The sequence below is a fragment of the Corvus brachyrhynchos genome, unplaced genomic scaffold (assembly GCF_000691975.1).
Source record: "Corvus brachyrhynchos isolate BGI_N302 unplaced genomic scaffold, ASM69197v1 scaffold80, whole genome shotgun sequence".
In the NCBI taxonomy this organism is placed as follows: Eukaryota; Metazoa; Chordata; class Aves; order Passeriformes; family Corvidae; genus Corvus; species Corvus brachyrhynchos.
In genome coordinates, this window is record NW_008236769.1 from 10,577,408 (window position 1) to 10,596,817 (window position 19,410).

Sequence of the window (19,410 nt, forward strand, 5' to 3'; positions counted from 1 at the left end):
GCACCATTCTCAGAAATGAACAATAAATAACACAGAAAGAAAACCAGCACTATAAATAAAAGATATGTGTGTGTGCGTGAGTGTGCATGTAAAGCTGACATGTTCAAAGGGCAACACTTCAAAAATAACACTTAGAAGAGATCTCAACAATTAAAAAAAAAAAAAAAAAAAAAAGGAAAAGGAAAAAGAAACCTTTAGTGACCTCTGATGCAAAAATCTTACCAGGTTCCTCAGAGCTAGTTGGAGTTCCAGGTTCTGAAGGAAGTGTTAGCATCTCATACCCCCCTTTAGGACCTAGAATGCAGGAACACTGTTAATGGCTTTGGACTTATAAATCTGTACAATATAATCAAAGCATATGCTTTTCTGGTTTTGACTTGTAACCTTCTAAACTAAACAATCATACAGAATAATCTCAGAAAGCATAAACAGTGGCTAGTGCTGACTGTTCAGTAATAGTGATGTCAGCATTTCCTCGTGAGCGTAATAACACCAAGGAAATAAACTTTAGGACACTTTTACAACTGTTCACACTGAAGGACAATGAAATCAACAGTGCATTTTGCTGTACATGAATGTGGGAGCAGAACTATCTTGAATGCATGAATCAGGGAGCAATGCGTGGGTGATCTTGGGAGCATCTGGAACATTCTTGTTAAAATTCCACCTCCAGCATGACGGATAACTTCTTGATTTCTGAAAAACCATAGAAAATGCTTAAGCTAGCCCTTACAAAGGCAACTTTGCTTTCCAAGTGCAAATCACCATCTTTAAAAGAAGCCAGGCTGCACAACATCATCGGTCTTTCCCCAGCACGAAGCTGAAAAAAGATGCCCGCATTTCTTCACGATCTCAGACTCCACCCCAGTTCAAACCAGGCAATCAAAAATGCTGTGTCCACAGAATGAAAGCATTACAATTAATTTTGAATTACAAATACACATAATTCTATCTGCTGGCAGTGTTTTTTTCCTCCATTATCATGAAGAAGTATATTTAAATGTGGTGGGTGTTTTTCCCAGCATATTATTATTAGGGTACAGGATTTCTCATGGCCTGAGATGGATTTTTTTTGGTGGGTGCCCTTTGTTAAAGTGATGGCAGATTTTACTGTTGTGAATAAGATTACTGCTTATACTCTGTCACTTATCTCATCTGTCACTGCCTCTTCTAAACTTATCCCATCTGTCAATGCCTTTCTGACAAAAACTCCTCAAAGCAAAAAACCCAAAGAAATACATAAGACTTACAGTAGGGAAGCAAATCATGCATTACCTTTAATATTTTCTGAAGTTTAAAATAATTTAAGTTTAAACTAGTTTCAATTTGCATCCACACACGTACCTCATAATCACTTTTACTTACCAGCTTGGAGACTGTGCCCTCTATACACTTTCAAAGACCCAGAAGCTGCCATGACAGAAGCACCACCTGTTTTCAAAGACAGAGATTCACATTGAATCTAAATACCTGTTTCATTTTTAATAAATGTTTCTGAAACATCTAGAAAAAAACAAAACAAAACACTAAAAATTACAAGTCATTGTTCTTCATTCAGGCTTTTTTTTTTTCCAGTTTTTGCTAAATTCTTTATCCTGAGTTTGTGGCATTAAAATCTAATTGTGTTGTTTTCTTTCTTCAGAAAGAAAGGATGCCTTCTATAAAATCTAAGGATGCTGTCCCTCCCTGGTTTTGGTGAGTACTACCTTCCCCACAGGGAAAACTGTCCTGAGCTAAGAAGTAAAATGGCAACATGAATTGAGTGGGGAGTTGCCTTTGCAATCCATAACGTAGCTTTAGCAACAACAAAGTTTAAAGAGTTCATTAAAATCTGATCAGACTGGCTCCAAAACCTATCTAAGTGAATGAGAAAGCTGTGCCACACTTCAGCAGTCCACCACCCATGTTTAGACATGGATACACTGGGCCAGTGGCAAGGGAACATGAGGTATCTGGCTTCCATGGGGATTGAATCCAGGTCACAGCACATTCTTGTGAAACATGCTCCCAGTGTTCCTGCCAGGAGAGCTTCACCTTGGATACACCAGATGGCACAGCCAGTCTCCCTTCCCCAGCCTGACTCAGGCCAGCAGGCAGCTGTATTTGGGAAATTTGAAGAAACAAGAGCTATCAACTCAGAAATCTGCACGGTGGTACCCATGCAGTGTGGCTTGTCTGCACACACACATTCCTTCTTTAACCAGCAAACTCATCAGCATCATCCCCACCTGTTGGGTGCTGGGTTACATCACCCCATCCAGCCCTGAATCTCTTCTCTCTCATGCTGTCACTGTGGGCACCTCAATCGAGTTGAGTGGCATTTACTTCCTCGCATGAATAATTGTGAGGGAACTTCTTGTGCAGTGGATGGAACTGAACAGGAATCAGGTGGGAGGCTGAGTGTATGAGTAACCCTGCCACTGGTGACAGGGCGGCTCTGCCATGTGCTGCAGGCTGCTGGGATTCACATATAAAATTAACACTCTTCTAAACTGATGAATAGTCTCTGAGCAGGTGAGACACTGCTCTGCAAATTGTTTTTAAAATAGCGTCCAAAAATTACCATAGTTCTTATGCAACATGAAGAAATTCTGTAAGATAAATATTCTGAAATATCTAAGAAAACTGCGTGGCCTGGGAATCTAAAGAAAATGGCAACTTCTTTTTTTTTTTCCTGTATAAAGTACACATACAATTTTATTTCTAAATCTAATGGTTTCCAAGCTTGTAAAATTAATCCTACAGTTTTATAAAATAAACCTAAAAAACCACTCATTATTTCACTTAATGAGGACAATGGATTAAAACAATAATAAGAAACTATTTCAGAAGGGCACAACTGAACTAAAACCTTTAGTTTGTTGTCTTTATGTACATGAAAGCATATATATGGTAATCCAAGGCTACAAAATTCAATTTTAAAGTACGCCATACTGAGAATCTGATTTTGTATTTTAACTAACAAGATCAGATTGTAGAAACCTTTACATACTCTGGTGAGGACTTAACAATGTTATTTGAAATGTTATTTGAAATTTTGTTTTTAGCAAGACTGCTGATAAAAATAAATGCAAAAATAGGACAGCCCCAGGCTAGCTGATTTACTTATATTTTCACTGTAACTGATCTTCCTTTCTCTCACATCAGTGCATCCTGTCTCTGCATTAAGAACATCAGAATATGTTTTATGAAACCAAAAGCCTCACCTTACTTTGAAGAAAGATTACAGCCTTATGCTAATTCTAGCTTCATCACAGAATTAATGTGGGGTTGGGTTTTTTATTCCCTCAAAAACTTACTGCAATTCAGCAGAAATTATTCCAGAGGAAATATGGATTTTTAAGTAACATTTTTAGGACTTGTGAAGAACACCCAGGACAGGAGATTTAAAACAATAAGATATTCCAATCCATTTATGGCCAAAGTTTTCCCATTCAGAGCTTATTTAAAAGAACTATGTTAGTGTTTCAGGATTTGACCTGTTGCATTTTCCTCATTTTCAAATCTGGCAACTAACAAATATTTACATAGTCAAATCTCTCAGGGAATTTTTTGAAGCTTTGAACTACATCATACAAACACGTGTCAATAGAGATCAACGTAGATATTTTCTTCCTTCTACTTTTCAGCTGGTGTATCAACTGGTTTGTTTCTTATTTAGGAATTCTAGGATAACGCAGGAATGGAAAAAGCAAGTTAGCAAGATAAATTTCTGAGCAAATAAAGTATCCAGCAGGAGACAGATGCTCCCTTCCATCATTCTTTTCTTTGTACAAAGGATTGTTAAGAATATTTTTTTTTCAGTTTCCCCTGCCATCCAGTTCTGTGTGGCTAACTCGCTCAAGTCTTTGTCAGAACTGAGTATCTCATCAAGAGAGTTATTTCTCTTCTATTTTCCTCAACATCTAAGAGGAAGAAGGTATTCAAAATGTGTCAAAATAAAAAAATCTGCAGGATATTTGGCATTCCTACATATGATTAGACTCAAAAGTTTAATGTAGCTCAGTGAAGACAACGACTATTTGAAATATTTTTCTAACTTTACAGTCATTGCTTTATGCTCACCCTTCAAAATTAAGGAGTTAACAGCACATGTTCTACAAGAAAGAGCCAAGGAAAACAAATAATAAAACAGAGGGAAGATGGAATATAAACTATAAACTGAGCCCAGACAGTTTATGTTTTCAAATCTTGCAACTTATTATTACATGACCATGAGGAGACACACACAACACTGTGCTGCATTTACCAAGTGATCGCTTCTCACTGCCCAGCCTCTACTCTGCCTTCAAGGGGTAGGTCACAAACTCTTCAGTCTGGGCTGTTAAATTTCCTGACAAGGAGTCAGGACAGAAGAAAACACCACATTCTGTGATAAATTCCCACTTCCTGTTGAATTAAAACTACCTTTATTATGAAGAACTTTGACCCACTCAGCCAAGCAGCATTCCCACCTCCTCCTTTGAAAACAAATACCTTGCCTGATAGAGCATCCAAAGGCTAAAGCGACTGATTGACAGGAGAAATACAGCAAGTACACCAGGAGGTTGTTTCATGCAAATGTAATAGGAGACTTCCAGTGCTGTATATTTGCCATATGAAACTTCCCTGCATGTTCTCTTCAATTTTCAAAGTAATTTCATATATTTTCTACTATACAAATAGCATTATCTGCAAGGCATAAAAGCTGAAGGGGATACTTAAAAACACTTACTTGCTCTACAGATTTCACCATATTCAGAAATGCCTCTTGTATCTTTCACAGACAACTTTAAAAGTGGTAGAATCACTCAAAATTAGAAATGCATTCAAGCTCACTGTTCAAATATTGCTCCTCAAAGATATCTATTTAGTCTGCGCAAAAAATAACAGAGGATCTAACTACCTCTATCTATTATTCATCTTCCCATACTGTGGGCCATTCCAGTCCAGCCTCCTATGCATAAAAATGCAAAAGTGTTAAGCTAGAATTATTACCATTTTCCTGTGGCAGGAAATTCAGTGTCTGGGGTTTTTTGAAAAATACACTCTCAAAGATGCTTTACATACATTTACTTCAAAAATCTTGACACATCTAAAGCTCAGGATCTACACTGGCTAGGAAGGAAGGTCACACACAAAAACAAAATTTAAAAAAAACCTTGAAGTAATCAATATATGTGCAAATAAGTTCTTTGTGTTCTAGAAGGCTGGGATATGTCAATTCCACAGATTTCAGTGTCAGAGAAGGCATGGGGAAGTAAATCAGGAATACAGAAAGGACAGAACTAGAAGGTCACTGTAGCATGGGCTTACCACATTCTGCCACCCCCCATCCAGAGAACAGGAACCTGCTGGATCTGCTCAGCCCAGAGGATGAAGCAGCAGCACTGGGATCATTCACTTCCCTGGCTTCCCCATAGCTGTTTTATGGACTGTTTTCTTCCCCCCCGGGAAAAGGCCCCTCATACTTCAGACAGTCACCAAGGCCAACATTAAGCTTGTAAATACAATATGTATTTTAATCAGCTTACTTGTTCTGAGCTCCTATATTTCTTCCCCTACAGAATTAATTTGAGTGGACTTGTAGAATAAAGCAGGACCAAGAAAGAGCATGCCACATTATGGCAGGGTTTCATTAATCCGTTTCTCATTATAGTGATGCTCTTCTATTACAGTGTTTAGCCCTATAAAGTATGACATGACTTATCTGTGGTGGACACTGTTCAACACACAGTCCTTTACTGGCTCAATAAAAGTATCAGAGTGCACTTGGTCTTCCTATATCTGAAGAGCTGACAACACATATCCTGAAAAAAAGTGAGAATTGTAAGTTGTTTTCAATCTAAGCAACAATAATCTCAAGAGCATGGCCCAGATTATTCTTTCGCATTGCTCTCAATTAATTCCTTGCAAGATGACTCCTAAGCTTGGAATAAAAGTATCAGGCTGCATAGGTATACAATAAAATTTTTTTTAAATGCATAAAAATTGTGCATATTTTTCCATCATAAAAGCTAAGCTGTCAGACAGCTGACTTCATTTTCAGCACCTGCTGTATACTTAATTTTATTCTTTCTTTTTGTCTGCCTGCCTTGAGTCCCTATCTACCTAAGAAAAATTTAATAGAGATATAGTGTTCATAATCAGCATTCAGGTGATATTTTAGCTGAATTCCAATCCACAGCATTGTTTTATGTTTATTCCTTAATTCATCCCCTCAGAACATTTCCCATCAAACATTGTGTAGGTTTGGTATTGCAAGGAAAGAGGCTGTCAGAGAGCAAGAGTGTCAGTTGCAATGCTGATGAATTTGCTCCTATGGAATAAGGAGAAAAATGGAAAAGGAGAGCGATTATTTACGAGTCAAAAAGCAATATGAGCATGCACTGCTTCCCTGGGAGCACATTTGTTACTTGCCCATTCAACTACTGTCTTTTGCAAAGCCAGAGCCTGTGGCACAGAGGTAGAGGGAGATCAGACCTCCCACTAGGGAAGTTTAATTTGAGTGTTGAAATACTCAGGGCTGGGCCTGGCTCCTGGGAATGCCCAGGCAACCAGCTTCCCTGCGGGAACTGGGACAGGATGAAAGTTTCTGAAATACGGTGTATAGAGCTGGCATGAAATGCCTTCTCCAGGGACTGCAGTGTCCTTAAGAACTTCTGCAAGCTATTCCAGCTCCCAGCCTCCCTTCTCTAAATAGGAGTCTTGGGATTCAGACTGCTCAGCTCATTTGAGAGGGGTTGGCAGTTAAGGACAGAAATAGTGGCACTTCCCTAAGGACAAAAATAGTGGCATTTCCCCTCCACACAAAACAGCCTCATGGTTTAAACATCATTCATGAAGCAGGATTGCTGTGACAGAGTTCTACTCAACTGAGAAAATACAAATATTTTGAAGGAAATCATGCACCCTTATAAGTAAGAGCTGGAGGTTCCCTATCTAAGCTGTTGCAATGGAATGGAAAGGAGAACAATATTTAATCAGAGGCCTAAATTACAATGAAAAACAGCACCACTGCTAGGAAATACATGCTAAATGTAAGAATAGTAAAGGACTTCCGATGATTTGAGGTGGATTAAGGATTCTCACTGCAGAACATGGTAAGTACACACCTGTCAGACATACACAGATGTACATCCAAACCTCAGGGCAGAGGCTCTTGCTAGACAGCTGCTTCAGCCCTGTTTTTCCTACAATACTTTCTGGTACTTATAGTACCAGAAAGATAATGAAGATAATCACAAGCTCTTCAGTTCACCATCCTGCGAAGGAATGCGCAGTCTATTGTTTCATCTCTCAACACTGAACGTGCATCTTTTTCATGATCCCTTAACTCAAAGCACGTAAGCAGTTCCTGAGTAAAAGACCTACCTACATATCTCTGAAACTGCAACCACTAGATCAAGCTACAGGATTTCTCAAGCAGTCATGAGAATCTCTGTACAGGTCGCATGAGAACTGCTTACACAAAATGTACTAAACTGAGGTGTGCCCAGAAACCAGCAGTCTCAGAAATCTAGAAATCTGAATCATATTTTTGAACCTCTATCCTGTCATGGTATTATGAGGTCCATCATAAGTATAAATTCAGTCTATTATACTTAAGAGCACACATTCCCACATCATACAACTCCAAAGAATCCCTTACCTTTATCTGTAGCACAAAGCTATGATAACAATGGGAACATTTTCCTCCTACAAACTCAAGTAATCTAATTCAGTCTCTCTTTCCAGTCAATATTTACAAAGTTATTTATAACAAAGGCAACCAAATTATTTAAAACAGAATTATATGATTCACCCCAACTTGTTTTTTTCCATCTAGTAATACAACTTAGAATTGTTGCCATATTTAGAACACTTTTCTGTTTGCCATTAGAATGAAACACGTTTCTCTAAAGTTGCTGAGTCTGTTGCTCAGCATATCTAACTAAAAGCAGAAAGAGAATACCCACATTCACTACCAATAAACTGAAAAATATGGAACAGTTGATCCCTGACTGTTTAATTCCATGTCTTGCTACAGAACTGAGACATTCAAGAGCAAAACTATTGGATAGAACATTTGTGCACCTGTAGCCCAGGAAGGAGGGGGTTTGCATTCTACAGTGTATTTGAATGAAAATAAGAAAAAAAACAAATGTATTTCTGAGTAAGTAAACTGCTACACTAGGAAATTTTCTAACTGGGTATTGGGTCATTGTACGATCACCCATGCTAGAAGGGGTATCTTGCCATGTATATGCACAATACAGGCTTTGAAAGTAGTTACCTCAAGTTAGTGTGCCTTTATGCTATTCTCAGCTATGGATTATAATCTCTCATAACAGAGAAACATAGTGAAGTTCTAATTCAGTTCCTTTAGTCCAATAGAACAGTGTGAATGACTGCTCAGCATCCTGGGACCTTCAGTTATTAGGTTAAAGACTCAAATGCTACAGAATTATTTTGAAAGCTTTGCAATGCCAAGTTCAATTATACTTGAAATTTTCACACGTATGAAAGACAAAACTTTAAAATGAAATATCTAAGGACAATAAAAATGCAGTGAGACATAGAAAACTTCAGCTTCTTTTGCATTCTGAAAAATAGTGTAGTATTGAAGAATGAAGTTGTACCAGTATATTAGGACTTTTGAGAGATGAAACCCCATAAAAAAGACTTCAGTCACTGGCTTTAGATGCCGCATTTGCCTTAAGCATTTATACTTATTCCTACAAGAGTTCTTTTCTTAAACTGTATTTTCCCAGTGTACCAGACAATAAAACCCACCTGCTCAAGTTTCTTCAGTCTTGTATCTTCTCTTTCTGCTAATATAAAAATCTGTCCTGTATTTCTGCATTTCCAATTTGCTCCATGATAGTTTTTATCAAAACAACTAACTCTCTCATATGCATGAGTAGTCTGAGATTTTTTTGTCACATAGTGTTTGCATTCACAATTAGCTTGACACTGAAATTAATACAAAAATAACATTCTGCCCACCACATGCAGCTACAGACCCAAGTTTCCCTGTATTTACACACACTTTAATTGTAAGTGTTCTGCTTTCCTTGGTTTGAGTGAAGGACTAGAAACTTGAGTACCAGAGGGAAAGATAAAATTAATGATCCAATCTGGGCTTCTACTTACACCTCTATAAGTCAAGAGTAATTCCACTGACTTGAGTGGAATAACTAGCAACAAGATCTGCTAAATGCTTCTGGATTTTCTCCTGCTAAGACAGACCAGTGAATAAAGTTACTTTTAACCTTCTCCAGAGACACCTCCTGATCCTGAGTGCCTTACTGGATTTGTTCACACAAGTATCCATAACTACACTGCTTTACATATTTGCCAAGGTTTTAAAAAGTAATAAAAAACCTAAGCACAAAGAGCTTTTCTATGTCTATTTGAGTTGGGCAACCTATGAAATTTAATGGATCTGGTGAATTATCAGGTAAACTATTTAAGGAACACAAAGGCATTCAAAATACTAACCAAATTCTTTGCATAGATCTCTCCAAGATCTAAGATGGAGTGCACAAAACCAAACACTTATGAAATGTTTTCTTTGAAGCAAAATGATAATTCAAACGTCCCAGACGAGTTTGGCTGCATTAGACAGGGAACTCAGGTGACCAACACATTCTACTGATAGGAAGGTTTACAATGCAAAGGTGCCTTTGCCTAAGTAATCTTTCCAGGCCAGATACTCAGTGTCCTCTCATCAGTGATTTTGTTGGTCAATCAATAGTTTCACTGACAGGAGAGAAGCATCTCCGAGTTGCTTCTGGTAAAGATTCATTCCTGAGGGTTTGTGTTATTTAGGAAACTGGCCATAATAACTGAACATAAAAATCAAGTTTGCCTTTGGTGCTAATACAGCCAAAAAAGAACAATTTCTAGTTTTCTTCGAATATGTAAGTAGAAAAAGCACTAAACAGCTTCATAAAGGGTCTGACAACTTTGAACCTCTTCAGATTAACAAAAGAAAGGGAAAAACAAATATATTAATCTTTGCAACCAAAGTTTCTATAGATTAAAATGTATTTTATAATTGCCAGACATGAACTGCAGCAGCAAAACAACCCCAAACAGGACACTTCTCAATGTAGTATTTAGTTCTGCTTCCATAAATCTTCTGTTTCTCTCATCACAACCTGGGACTTAAATGTCATCCTTAAATAAAAAAAAAAAACTAAATGGCTCCTACCTGATATAGCTGGTAAGACTCCAGACTGTAATACTGCTGTTCCCTAAAGAAAACAGAAAATTTTAGAATGAAAAATCTTTACAAGAAGTAGAAACTTGAAAAAATATAGGAAGTATGTAAAAGTAGAAGGGAGGGGAAGAAAGCAGAAACATGGCCAAGATTTCATTTTTCAGAGAGAAAAAACATCCCACAGCATTTCAGAAAATATTAGATTATACATTACAAAGAGAAAAATGCAAATGGGAGTTTGATGTGTGAAATTATATCAAATGTAGGACATTGTTAAGGTATCATCGAAATTATAGGAAAAACAACAAAAAACTACAAGAATCAGCTTTGACTAGAGAAAAAAAATGAGGCTGAGATAATAACAAAAACAAAACCAGTCTTTTGTTATTAAGTGATTTTTTTCAGTCATTAAGATTGTCCTAATTTCCATTTCAGTACATCATACTCCATTATTTCTGCAACTCTGAGGCCTCCTGCTGCAATCATCTAAGGCAGAGACTCCACTAGCAGTGGCAACTGCAAAGGCAGCTCAACAGAAAGCACAGGAGAGAACAGTCTTAAAAGCGACCTTTTATAATTCTACAAAACACAGCAAAACATGGTTTTGCCTGTAGGAGAAACTTTTAAAATTATTATGGCATAATGTACAAATGTAAGTGCATGGTTTTCAAACCCAGAGCATAACACATATCTCAACCTACCCTGTGATTACATCAAAGGAGAAAAGGGGTAAGTGACCTCACTCAAATCATATGCTTTTGTTATGCCTGCTATGATACTCAGACAAAAACCCACAGTGTGATTATTTAAGGCCTGCATGTCTCATAGTATTACTTATAAATATAAGTTAAATATTCTTCTAACTTATAATCTTTTATCTGTGGCCCAGAGCTGAGTACTGGGGTCTGTGATGCACGTGGCTCCAACCACCCCACCACTGCAACACCCACAGTAAGCGGATATGCACCACTCGTGTATCACACATCATGAGCTGCATGGCCAGGGCTATTTTAGCTCTGGTAGTGATCTGACAGCAGCCAGATGACATTCATTTTTTATGTTCTGCTTCCAAATACCTTGGGTAGAGTTCAATGATAGATGTTAGGAGAAGCCACTGGTTTGATATGCTGGGTCATTATTCACAGATTAGCTCGGTTGCCCTAAAGAGCTAAAAAGAACCTAAGCCTGGCATTCATTTCTGTGTGCACAAATAACCAGCAAGGCACATAATCCTTTTCACAATCAAAATGGGATTTTCTTTTCCCTCTTCTGTGTATATTTGGAATATCTTTGCCTTTCTCTCACCTTTTTTTTTAAAAAATTCATTTTATTTTATTCAAACTTCCATTCTCTTTATATTTCATGAAATATATGATTGGTCACACCAGTTCTCATTAAAAGAAAAAAAATCAACAGTTAAAAATACTGTCCCATATGAAGAGCAACAGGCCCACCTTTCTCTATAGAATTTTCCAGTTATTACATACATCATCCTGTTCTGGTGCTGCTTATGGGAGTTTTAGTCTTTGGGCCCAAGATCAGCCCAAAAAGTCCAGGTCATGTAATATAAGCTCCACAGCAAAGAGCAAAGATACTGTACTTCCCAGTTTCCAGGCTGTAGAAGAAGTTTTGCCAGATTCATAGTGACAAAAAGCACCAGAACAGCTTTGCAAGCCCACCTCCTTGGCATAAAAAGGAGCCAGAATCTTGCAAGTCAGGTGGACGGGAAAAAAAAGAAAAATACTGTCTTAAAACTAGTTCCTCCTGTTACTGGCTATGATGGATAGCTGTTCAATATAAACCAAGCATTTTCACAGAGCCAAAATATTTTTGTTTCCTATTTTGCTTCCTAAAAAGGAGGAAACTACACTTCCAAGAAAAAGCAGACTAGTTTCTGTAGGTTTTAATGCTGAGCAGGGCTCCATCATCACTGGCAAGAGGAATGAAATGCCAGTCACCTGATAACTGTGTCAACATTTCAGACACACCTCATCAGCCACAGCTTATGTAATTCCCTTTGTGTATCTTTAGAAATAAAGCTTTTCTTTCAGCTCATCTAAGTTTGGCAGCTTTTTATAGCTCCATTATTCTGCGCTACTGAGAGTTAGAGTCCTCAGCACAGGAAAGATGAACCTCTTGGAGCAGGTCCAGAGGATGGACACAAAATGATAGGAGGGCTGGAGCACCTCTCCTTTGAGGAAAAGCTGAGAGAATTGGGGTTGTTCAGCTTGGAGAAGAGCAGGCTCCAGGGAGACCTTAAAGCAGCCCTTCAATACTTAAAGGGCATTATAAGGAAGATGGGGACAGACTTTTTACCAGACCCTGTTGTGATAGGACAAAGGATTATGGTTTTAAAATAAAGGTGGGTAGATTTAGACCAGATACAAGGAATAAATTTTTTACTATGAGAGTGGTGAAACACTGGCATAGGTCACCCAGAGAAGATGTGGATCCCACATCCCTGAAAACATTCAAGACTGGGCTGTGTGGGGCTCTGAGCAACCTGACCTAGTGGAAAGTGTCCCTACTCACTGCAGAAGGGTTAAACTAGGTGACCTTTAAAGGTCCCTTCCAGCACAAAACATTCTATGCTTTTTAGGTCTCTTTTGCTTTAGTCACAAATAGGAAGTTTTGCCCCAGTCTGAGTCCTCAGGCTGGAAAAAGAAAGGCTCAACATAAATGAGAGGCTCCCAGATCTTTCTTACTATGAAACAGGACTTTGTACCTGACAGTAATAGAAGCAAATATTTGCATTGTGAGATTTTTATTCTGCACATACCAAAAATGCACTCATAAACAGAGGCTTGATTGCAACATTGGTCAAATGCTTAATTTTTGCAGAGGAGATGATCTAGATTGTTTTTTCTCCTCTCCCTTCATTTCAAAGCTATTATGTAGTAACAAGGCTACACAAAATATCCAGTTTATCAAGAGAAAACCATGAAAATCATGACTCAAAATCCCTGAGTCCCTGAAAATCAGAAACTGTGAAGCAGACTTCTCCAACAATGAACAAACACTCCTGCCTGCTGTGTGTAGCTGGTGGCACGTCATCACAACCCTCTGACTGCCTCACATAGTTTGTGTGTAGAGGGATGCAGCAGATTACAATCACATAATATAGCTTGTGACAATAAACTTGAACTGTCAGAAACTTCACAAAGGTGCAAAGAACTCAATGAGAAATACTGAATGAAGATTTTGAAATGAGCATCACAAAGAAAAGTTTAAAGTGCTTTTAGAAAATGGAAGAGAAAAAGTATTGATCGTGTCCAAAGTTCTGCAAAGCTCAGATATTTCAGCAAAAAGAAACCAGTCCCTAATGAAACTGACAGTTAAAGTACTTTCCTTGTAAGGATTAAACACTATGACTTATATTCTATTATTCTAAAACACAGTAAAGTTGAAAACCTGAATGCTTAGGCTGCCACAAGAAAGACAAAGTTCCCAGGAAAGGTCAATAAATACAGGCACATGGAGCAACCTTTAAAGGTCATCTGCCTTGATGGGCTGTTTCATCTTGCCCAGCAATTGATCAGGTTGAGAACAAAAGATACAAAATTATTAAACTCTATGATCCTTCCTAACAACTCCAAATGAAACAAACTCCTGCCCATAGCATGCTTCAGGTGCAGGGCTCCAATTTCAGCCCCAAACTCCCAATTACTCAGCTTCATCTGTTGCAAGCCAACTGCCGCCCTACAGAAAGATTGCTGCAGTCAGTTCAGAAACATCCCCACTTGCTCAGCCAAGCCCAAACATCAGCTATTTTATGAGACAGTGGCACTGGCAAGCCATGGGCTGTGCCACATTAAAATACACCCCTTAAAACCTGTGGGATAATCAAGTTCCACTCATCTACAAGTTACAGCCCTTTTTTAAAAAACAAGACATGAGAAACAACCAAAAATATTGTTTAATTCTAGTCTAGATTTGTATTGCCATCTTCTCTCTCTCAAGTTTTCTACAGAGGCCTCTGCAGTTGCAATTCTTATATGTTTCTATTGAAAGGTGTCTCCTGCTTCTTGCTCTGGGCTTCCCAGCTGCCTGCAGCCGGGAGCCGCTTGTCACACAACCCAGAATACAACCATGGGCACCAGAATGTGATCATTGCCTCCAAAAATGACACAACTTGCCTTTAGCATATTCTGAAGCTATCCATTTATGGGAGAGAAAGAAAAGCTGGCTGAGCTCCCTACCACGAAAGCCAGTACCTGGACCCATCCACCAGACAGCAGAAATTCCAATGGTGGAGTCTCAGTTGCAACACTGAAGGGTCAAATTTCAAGCTCTGCTACTGACAGTATATGAGCCCATGGGGAAGCTGACACAGCAACAAGGCACATGATTTGCTCTTGTCTTTTGCTTTTCAAAACCTGACCTAGAACTACTACACACTGGACAGTCACACTAGGAGTGTGCTGAACAGCTGGACTATAACGCAATTACATGGTCACATACCAGTTTTTCCATGGGACATCTGTCTTATTCACTGCACGAGAGGGACACGTGTGGGTACAATCAAGATGGCATGAGCAACTGTAAATCTGTCAATTCCTTAACAGTGAGAAGCTTAACTTTTCAACCTAAACAACATCCTTTTAACATCACACACATATGTCATTATGCACAGAAGTTTTCAGACAACTCTAGAGGAAGCAGCTGTGCAATACCATCCAAGGCATATGAAATACCTGGTGTAAACACATCAGTGATGTTTGTGTCTGTCTCCAGGCATTGCTACAAGCCAAGCTTACAGCCTTGCTAGACAAAATATAAGTCATGAGAATGTACAGCTGGCCAAAAGCAATAATACTCCAAGTTGATAACAAAGTCTGAAAGCGCACAACACCAAACCCTCCTAAAACTGTCCTAACACCAATATCAGCTAGACAGCTTGTGATTACAGAGACATGCCCAAAACTACAACTTATATAAATAAAGACACTCTGCCACCTCCATGAGACTGAGGTTTTGGGTTTGTCTTACCATTTCTTACTAATTTCATAAGGTTTGATTTTCTTATGGTTCCTCAAAGATTGGTATGATGGCTCCAGATCAAACAAAATTATTGAGTACTTTTGTGAATTTGAGGGTCTCACCTGCTTAATCACAGGTAAAATTCAGAAACACTGGTTTCCGTACAGGAAGAAGTACTTCATTATTTCACAGAGATTTTGTAGGGATAAATATAGTGACAGTATGCAGAGAGAGAGACTGCAGCAGCAAACCCTCTAGGGAGAGCTGTATAAGAAACTCAAATGGAAAGATGGACACTAATGATTATGAATATTGCTGAAGAGATGAGCTCATCTACACTTCTGAACAGACTTCACAGGACAAAGACACTGAAGTACTGAGAACACTTCACTCCTGGTTCATGATACAGGAGGACTTTTAGCAGCAGGAGCCAGGACTAGGCTGAAGAATTTCACCAGCCAGAGGAAATGGCTAAGCCAGACATAGCAAATTGCCTCTGAAACCAATTTTAATCCAATGTATTTGATAAACACGGCCAGAATGGTGGAGGAGTTAGAAGACAGGAACTAAAAACGATTCTTCATGAAAAATAAAAACACCATATGCAAATGTCACAGGATATATTCCTCAAACTTAACAACGGGGTCACAGCATCTCCTGATTTCAGAGCACAAAACCCTGAACAATTACACCTGTGAATTGATGCTATGTACATAATACAGTGTATTAACATCCGCCTTCGCTACCTCATCTTTCACCAAGTATCCCATAATAATCATTTTGCCATTCAGGACATCAAAGACTCCTTACACAATTGCCATTAAAATAAACCACACTCAGCTCAGAAACGATAAATGCTTTCTCTCCAACTGTGAGATCTAAGAATGAAGGCAAATACCGTGAAATAATCTAAAGTTCAGCATGTCATATGGGCCAAAATAAAGACAACCAATTCTTCCATGTAATTAGAATTATCTACATTGTTCCCCCCAACTCCTCAGCTGAGCTGTCCTGATTTATAGTAGCGGATGATGTTCTGTAGTTTTATGAAAAGGAACAATATTTAGTTAAAGCATTAAGACACACAGCAGATTTTCTGATTCAAAACAGTGTTGTCAGGTTCTTAGAGATGTTTTTATAGAAACATTACATTCCCTTTTCCCTTCCCAGAGCCTTGTTCAGCTCAGCTCCTGTTAAGTCACCTCTCCTAAGGAACAGACCGAAACTCCCGCTGCACTGCTCATGCACTGGAGCTCAAACACTCATTTTTCCAGACTGTTGAAGCTCCAGCAGTGCACCCACAGCATTGCTTCAGCCAGTCCCATTTCCACAGGTGAACACGAGTGCTCTTCCTCAGCTTGCAGCTGAATCACAGTGAACACAGTAGCTTTAACCATGCAAAGAGAGGCTGCATTTCTCTGTTAGAAGTTGCAAGACCTTTATAGAGAGATGTTTATGAACAATAAAAATAAACATTAATAGGTTATACATTTGTATCCTTACAGAAATACAGTAAAATGACAGGCCTTTGTGCCTGCAGCTGTATTTTAACATGAAAGATTATTTTCAATTTAATTCAGTGCCGATAACTGGAGGGGAAAAAACCTTTCCTCTTTTTGTAAAAATAATATTTGTTTTTAGAGAGCCTGGCACTTCTGAAGTCTTGTCAAGTGCAATGGAAACATAGTAATGTACACAAAGTCAAAGAGGCTTCAATTCCATGTATTCCGGTTTATGTTTCATATATCCCAAATTCCAACAGGGGGTAGCATTACACTTCTGCAAGAACATTTGATATTTAGAATACACTCAGTTTCCCCACATTTGATAGTCTGAGCTTCCTTGTACAATAGATCTGTTAATTTCCACTCATTCTGCACTCAGTGAAAATTGCACAAGGCAGGGACTCCAGCAAAACTCCCCTAACACTGAAAGTGAGGCTCAGATGGGCCCAAACAGGTATGAAAAACAGCAGATTTGACAGCTGTGCAAATAAGCAGCGTGTGGTTCTCAGCTCATTCTTCTTGCTCAGCACATAACACAAACAGGAGAGGCAAGGTGCTCACGGATGGGATTCAACACCTCACATGATCCAGTTCCTTTGCATTTTAAAGTTCACAAGACTAACTGTGCCCCCACAGAGCATCTCAGTACTGCAGAAATACCTGTGAAAACTTGACCAATGGGAAATACTGAGATACATCTTCTCAGAACAGCACAGCCCAATAGAAACCACAGAGTTCTGAGTCAAAGCATTAACCCATTTCAAGATTGGCAAAGTCAATACAAAAGTATTATGAAGCAGGAAGCTTGGAGAGTGAAAATAAACAAGAAGGACCATTATTAACACATGGACCAACGTGCACACGTACTCACAAAGGGATTCAGGTGGTCTTGCCCTCCTGCTTAGCAACGCGGCAATTTATGGAAAATTTACACACAAAAGTGCGTGAAGAATCCCTTTTACTCAAGTTCCTGCTTTCAACGAGATTTAAAATCCAATTCAGCTATTCAGGAAGAAAAGGTTCCCATTTTGCAAATAGAGTTCAACTACAACCCTACAGCTGAAGTGACAGACAGTAAATAGAGGACTCAAATGAAAACATTTCAAAAGCTGGCAAAGTGAAATCTCAGATCTTAGAGACAAATTAAACCTGCTTCTGTGGGTTCTTAGATATGGAGAAAGTTTATGTTAAGCTTTAATTACCATTTTGAAACATTCGCCTGGGGACTGCCCTAAGAAAAGTCTTTTCCTTCCTCCACTTCCCCACTGTTGTTCCACAGTGTGAGCTTAGCTTCTGCTGGCGCTAAAAATACACTTGTGCCTGTTTTGTAGCTGATGGAGCTATGCCAATTTACATTAGACTAGTTACTTGATTCCTTCCTTCCAGCCCATTCCACATAAAGACACAGAGAAAAGAATCCTTGTTATAACCTGTGCATCCTGTTCCACAGAGAGAGAACTAGAGTGGGCTTAATTATGGGCCTATGAAGAATAAAAATGAAAGCCTTGCAATATGATCTTCATATTCATTTTCCTCCTTTTTCAACCTCACATTTAGAGCTATAGTCAACTTCTTCCAGAAAAAAAAAATTATTAACAATATAATCAGTGATCATCAGTAGAAAGAAATGGATGGAAGTAGAAGGACAAATAAGGGAGAAAAAGCTCAAAATAGTAAAATTAAGACAAGTGTTTTTCTTTATCCCTGGCCCATCACTGAAATTATGGTTTGTCAAAAGTAATGAAACTATAATTAAGCTGCACAGCTTCAAAGGATACAGCTACTTAACTATGCATGGGGGCTGCTCCCAGGCTGCTTCTGTATCAGAGAGCAAGTGCTATAAATTATTAGGCACAATTATATCTGTAGTTTTTTTTCCAAAGCCTCCTATAGTAGTTATCTCTATAGCATGTGTGTTCTGCTTGACTTTGTGTCTCAAGGAATGAGATGAATCGGCAAACTTCATCTGGAAATGTCTTCTTTGTGCTACAGGGGATTCAAGTATACAGTTACTAGCCCTGATATAGCCCACTTAGCACTCCTCTGTCCTTCTATTAAACCAGATCTGGAAAAGGTTTATATTTCCTTAATATTTTCCAGGCTCAAATTTCTAGCACATTCAAAATTGCTTCCAATCAGCATTGAATTAGCAGAGGATTCCACAGAATCCAGACTACTGCAGAGGATGTGGCTAGGGGAGAGGGAACACAGCCAGAGTTCATGTCCCCCTGATTCCCAGCTGTTGAAACAGTCATTTTAGTTGACTGACAGCTGGCTGCTGCACTTTATCCTGCGAATACCCTGATATCCTCATGTGACAAGACTTAGGAGGACAAAGTCAACTTTAAAGCCCCTTTTCCATCTACACTTTGGACTTGCGTGGTATTGAACTGCTGCAGAGAAAGTCCCAAGGTCTGCTTTCTTTCATTTACCCGGCTTTCAGAAAAAAAACATGGAAAGACACAAAAGATAACTCCAAGGAATACATACAAGCAGAGCTGGCATGCAGTAAAGGCATTTTGCTGCAGCCTAGAAGTCCTATATAAGACTGGTATTCACTCACTCCATCCTGGCTTTCATTTATCATAGGAATCACAATTATTTTGACCTTAACATCCTCATCCCACCTGAGGAAGCTCAGTCTAACTTCTAGACACACACACAAATTTTGTATTGTTATATTGATGCATCAAATGTCCCTGGAGCTGAACCACAGGGGATGGAAAAACAACAGTAGCT

General features: G+C 38.7%; 1 protein-coding gene across 3 annotated transcripts in view; it reads right to left on the reverse strand.

The window, feature by feature from the left end:
* Window positions 1–19,410, reverse strand: part of DOK7 (docking protein 7) — a 58,849-nt gene that overhangs the window by 6,507 nt on the left and 32,932 nt on the right. For all 3 annotated transcript variants that reach the window (XM_008645067.2, XM_017727699.1, XM_017727698.1), the window contains 3 exons: window positions 10,178–10,220; window positions 1,366–1,431; window positions 223–294 (listed from right to left, as the gene is read on the reverse strand). In XM_008645067.2, coding sequence (XP_008643289.1) covers window positions 223–294; window positions 1,366–1,431; window positions 10,178–10,220 — 181 coding nt within the window. The remainder of the gene's footprint in view (window positions 1–222; window positions 295–1,365; window positions 1,432–10,177; window positions 10,221–19,410) is intronic.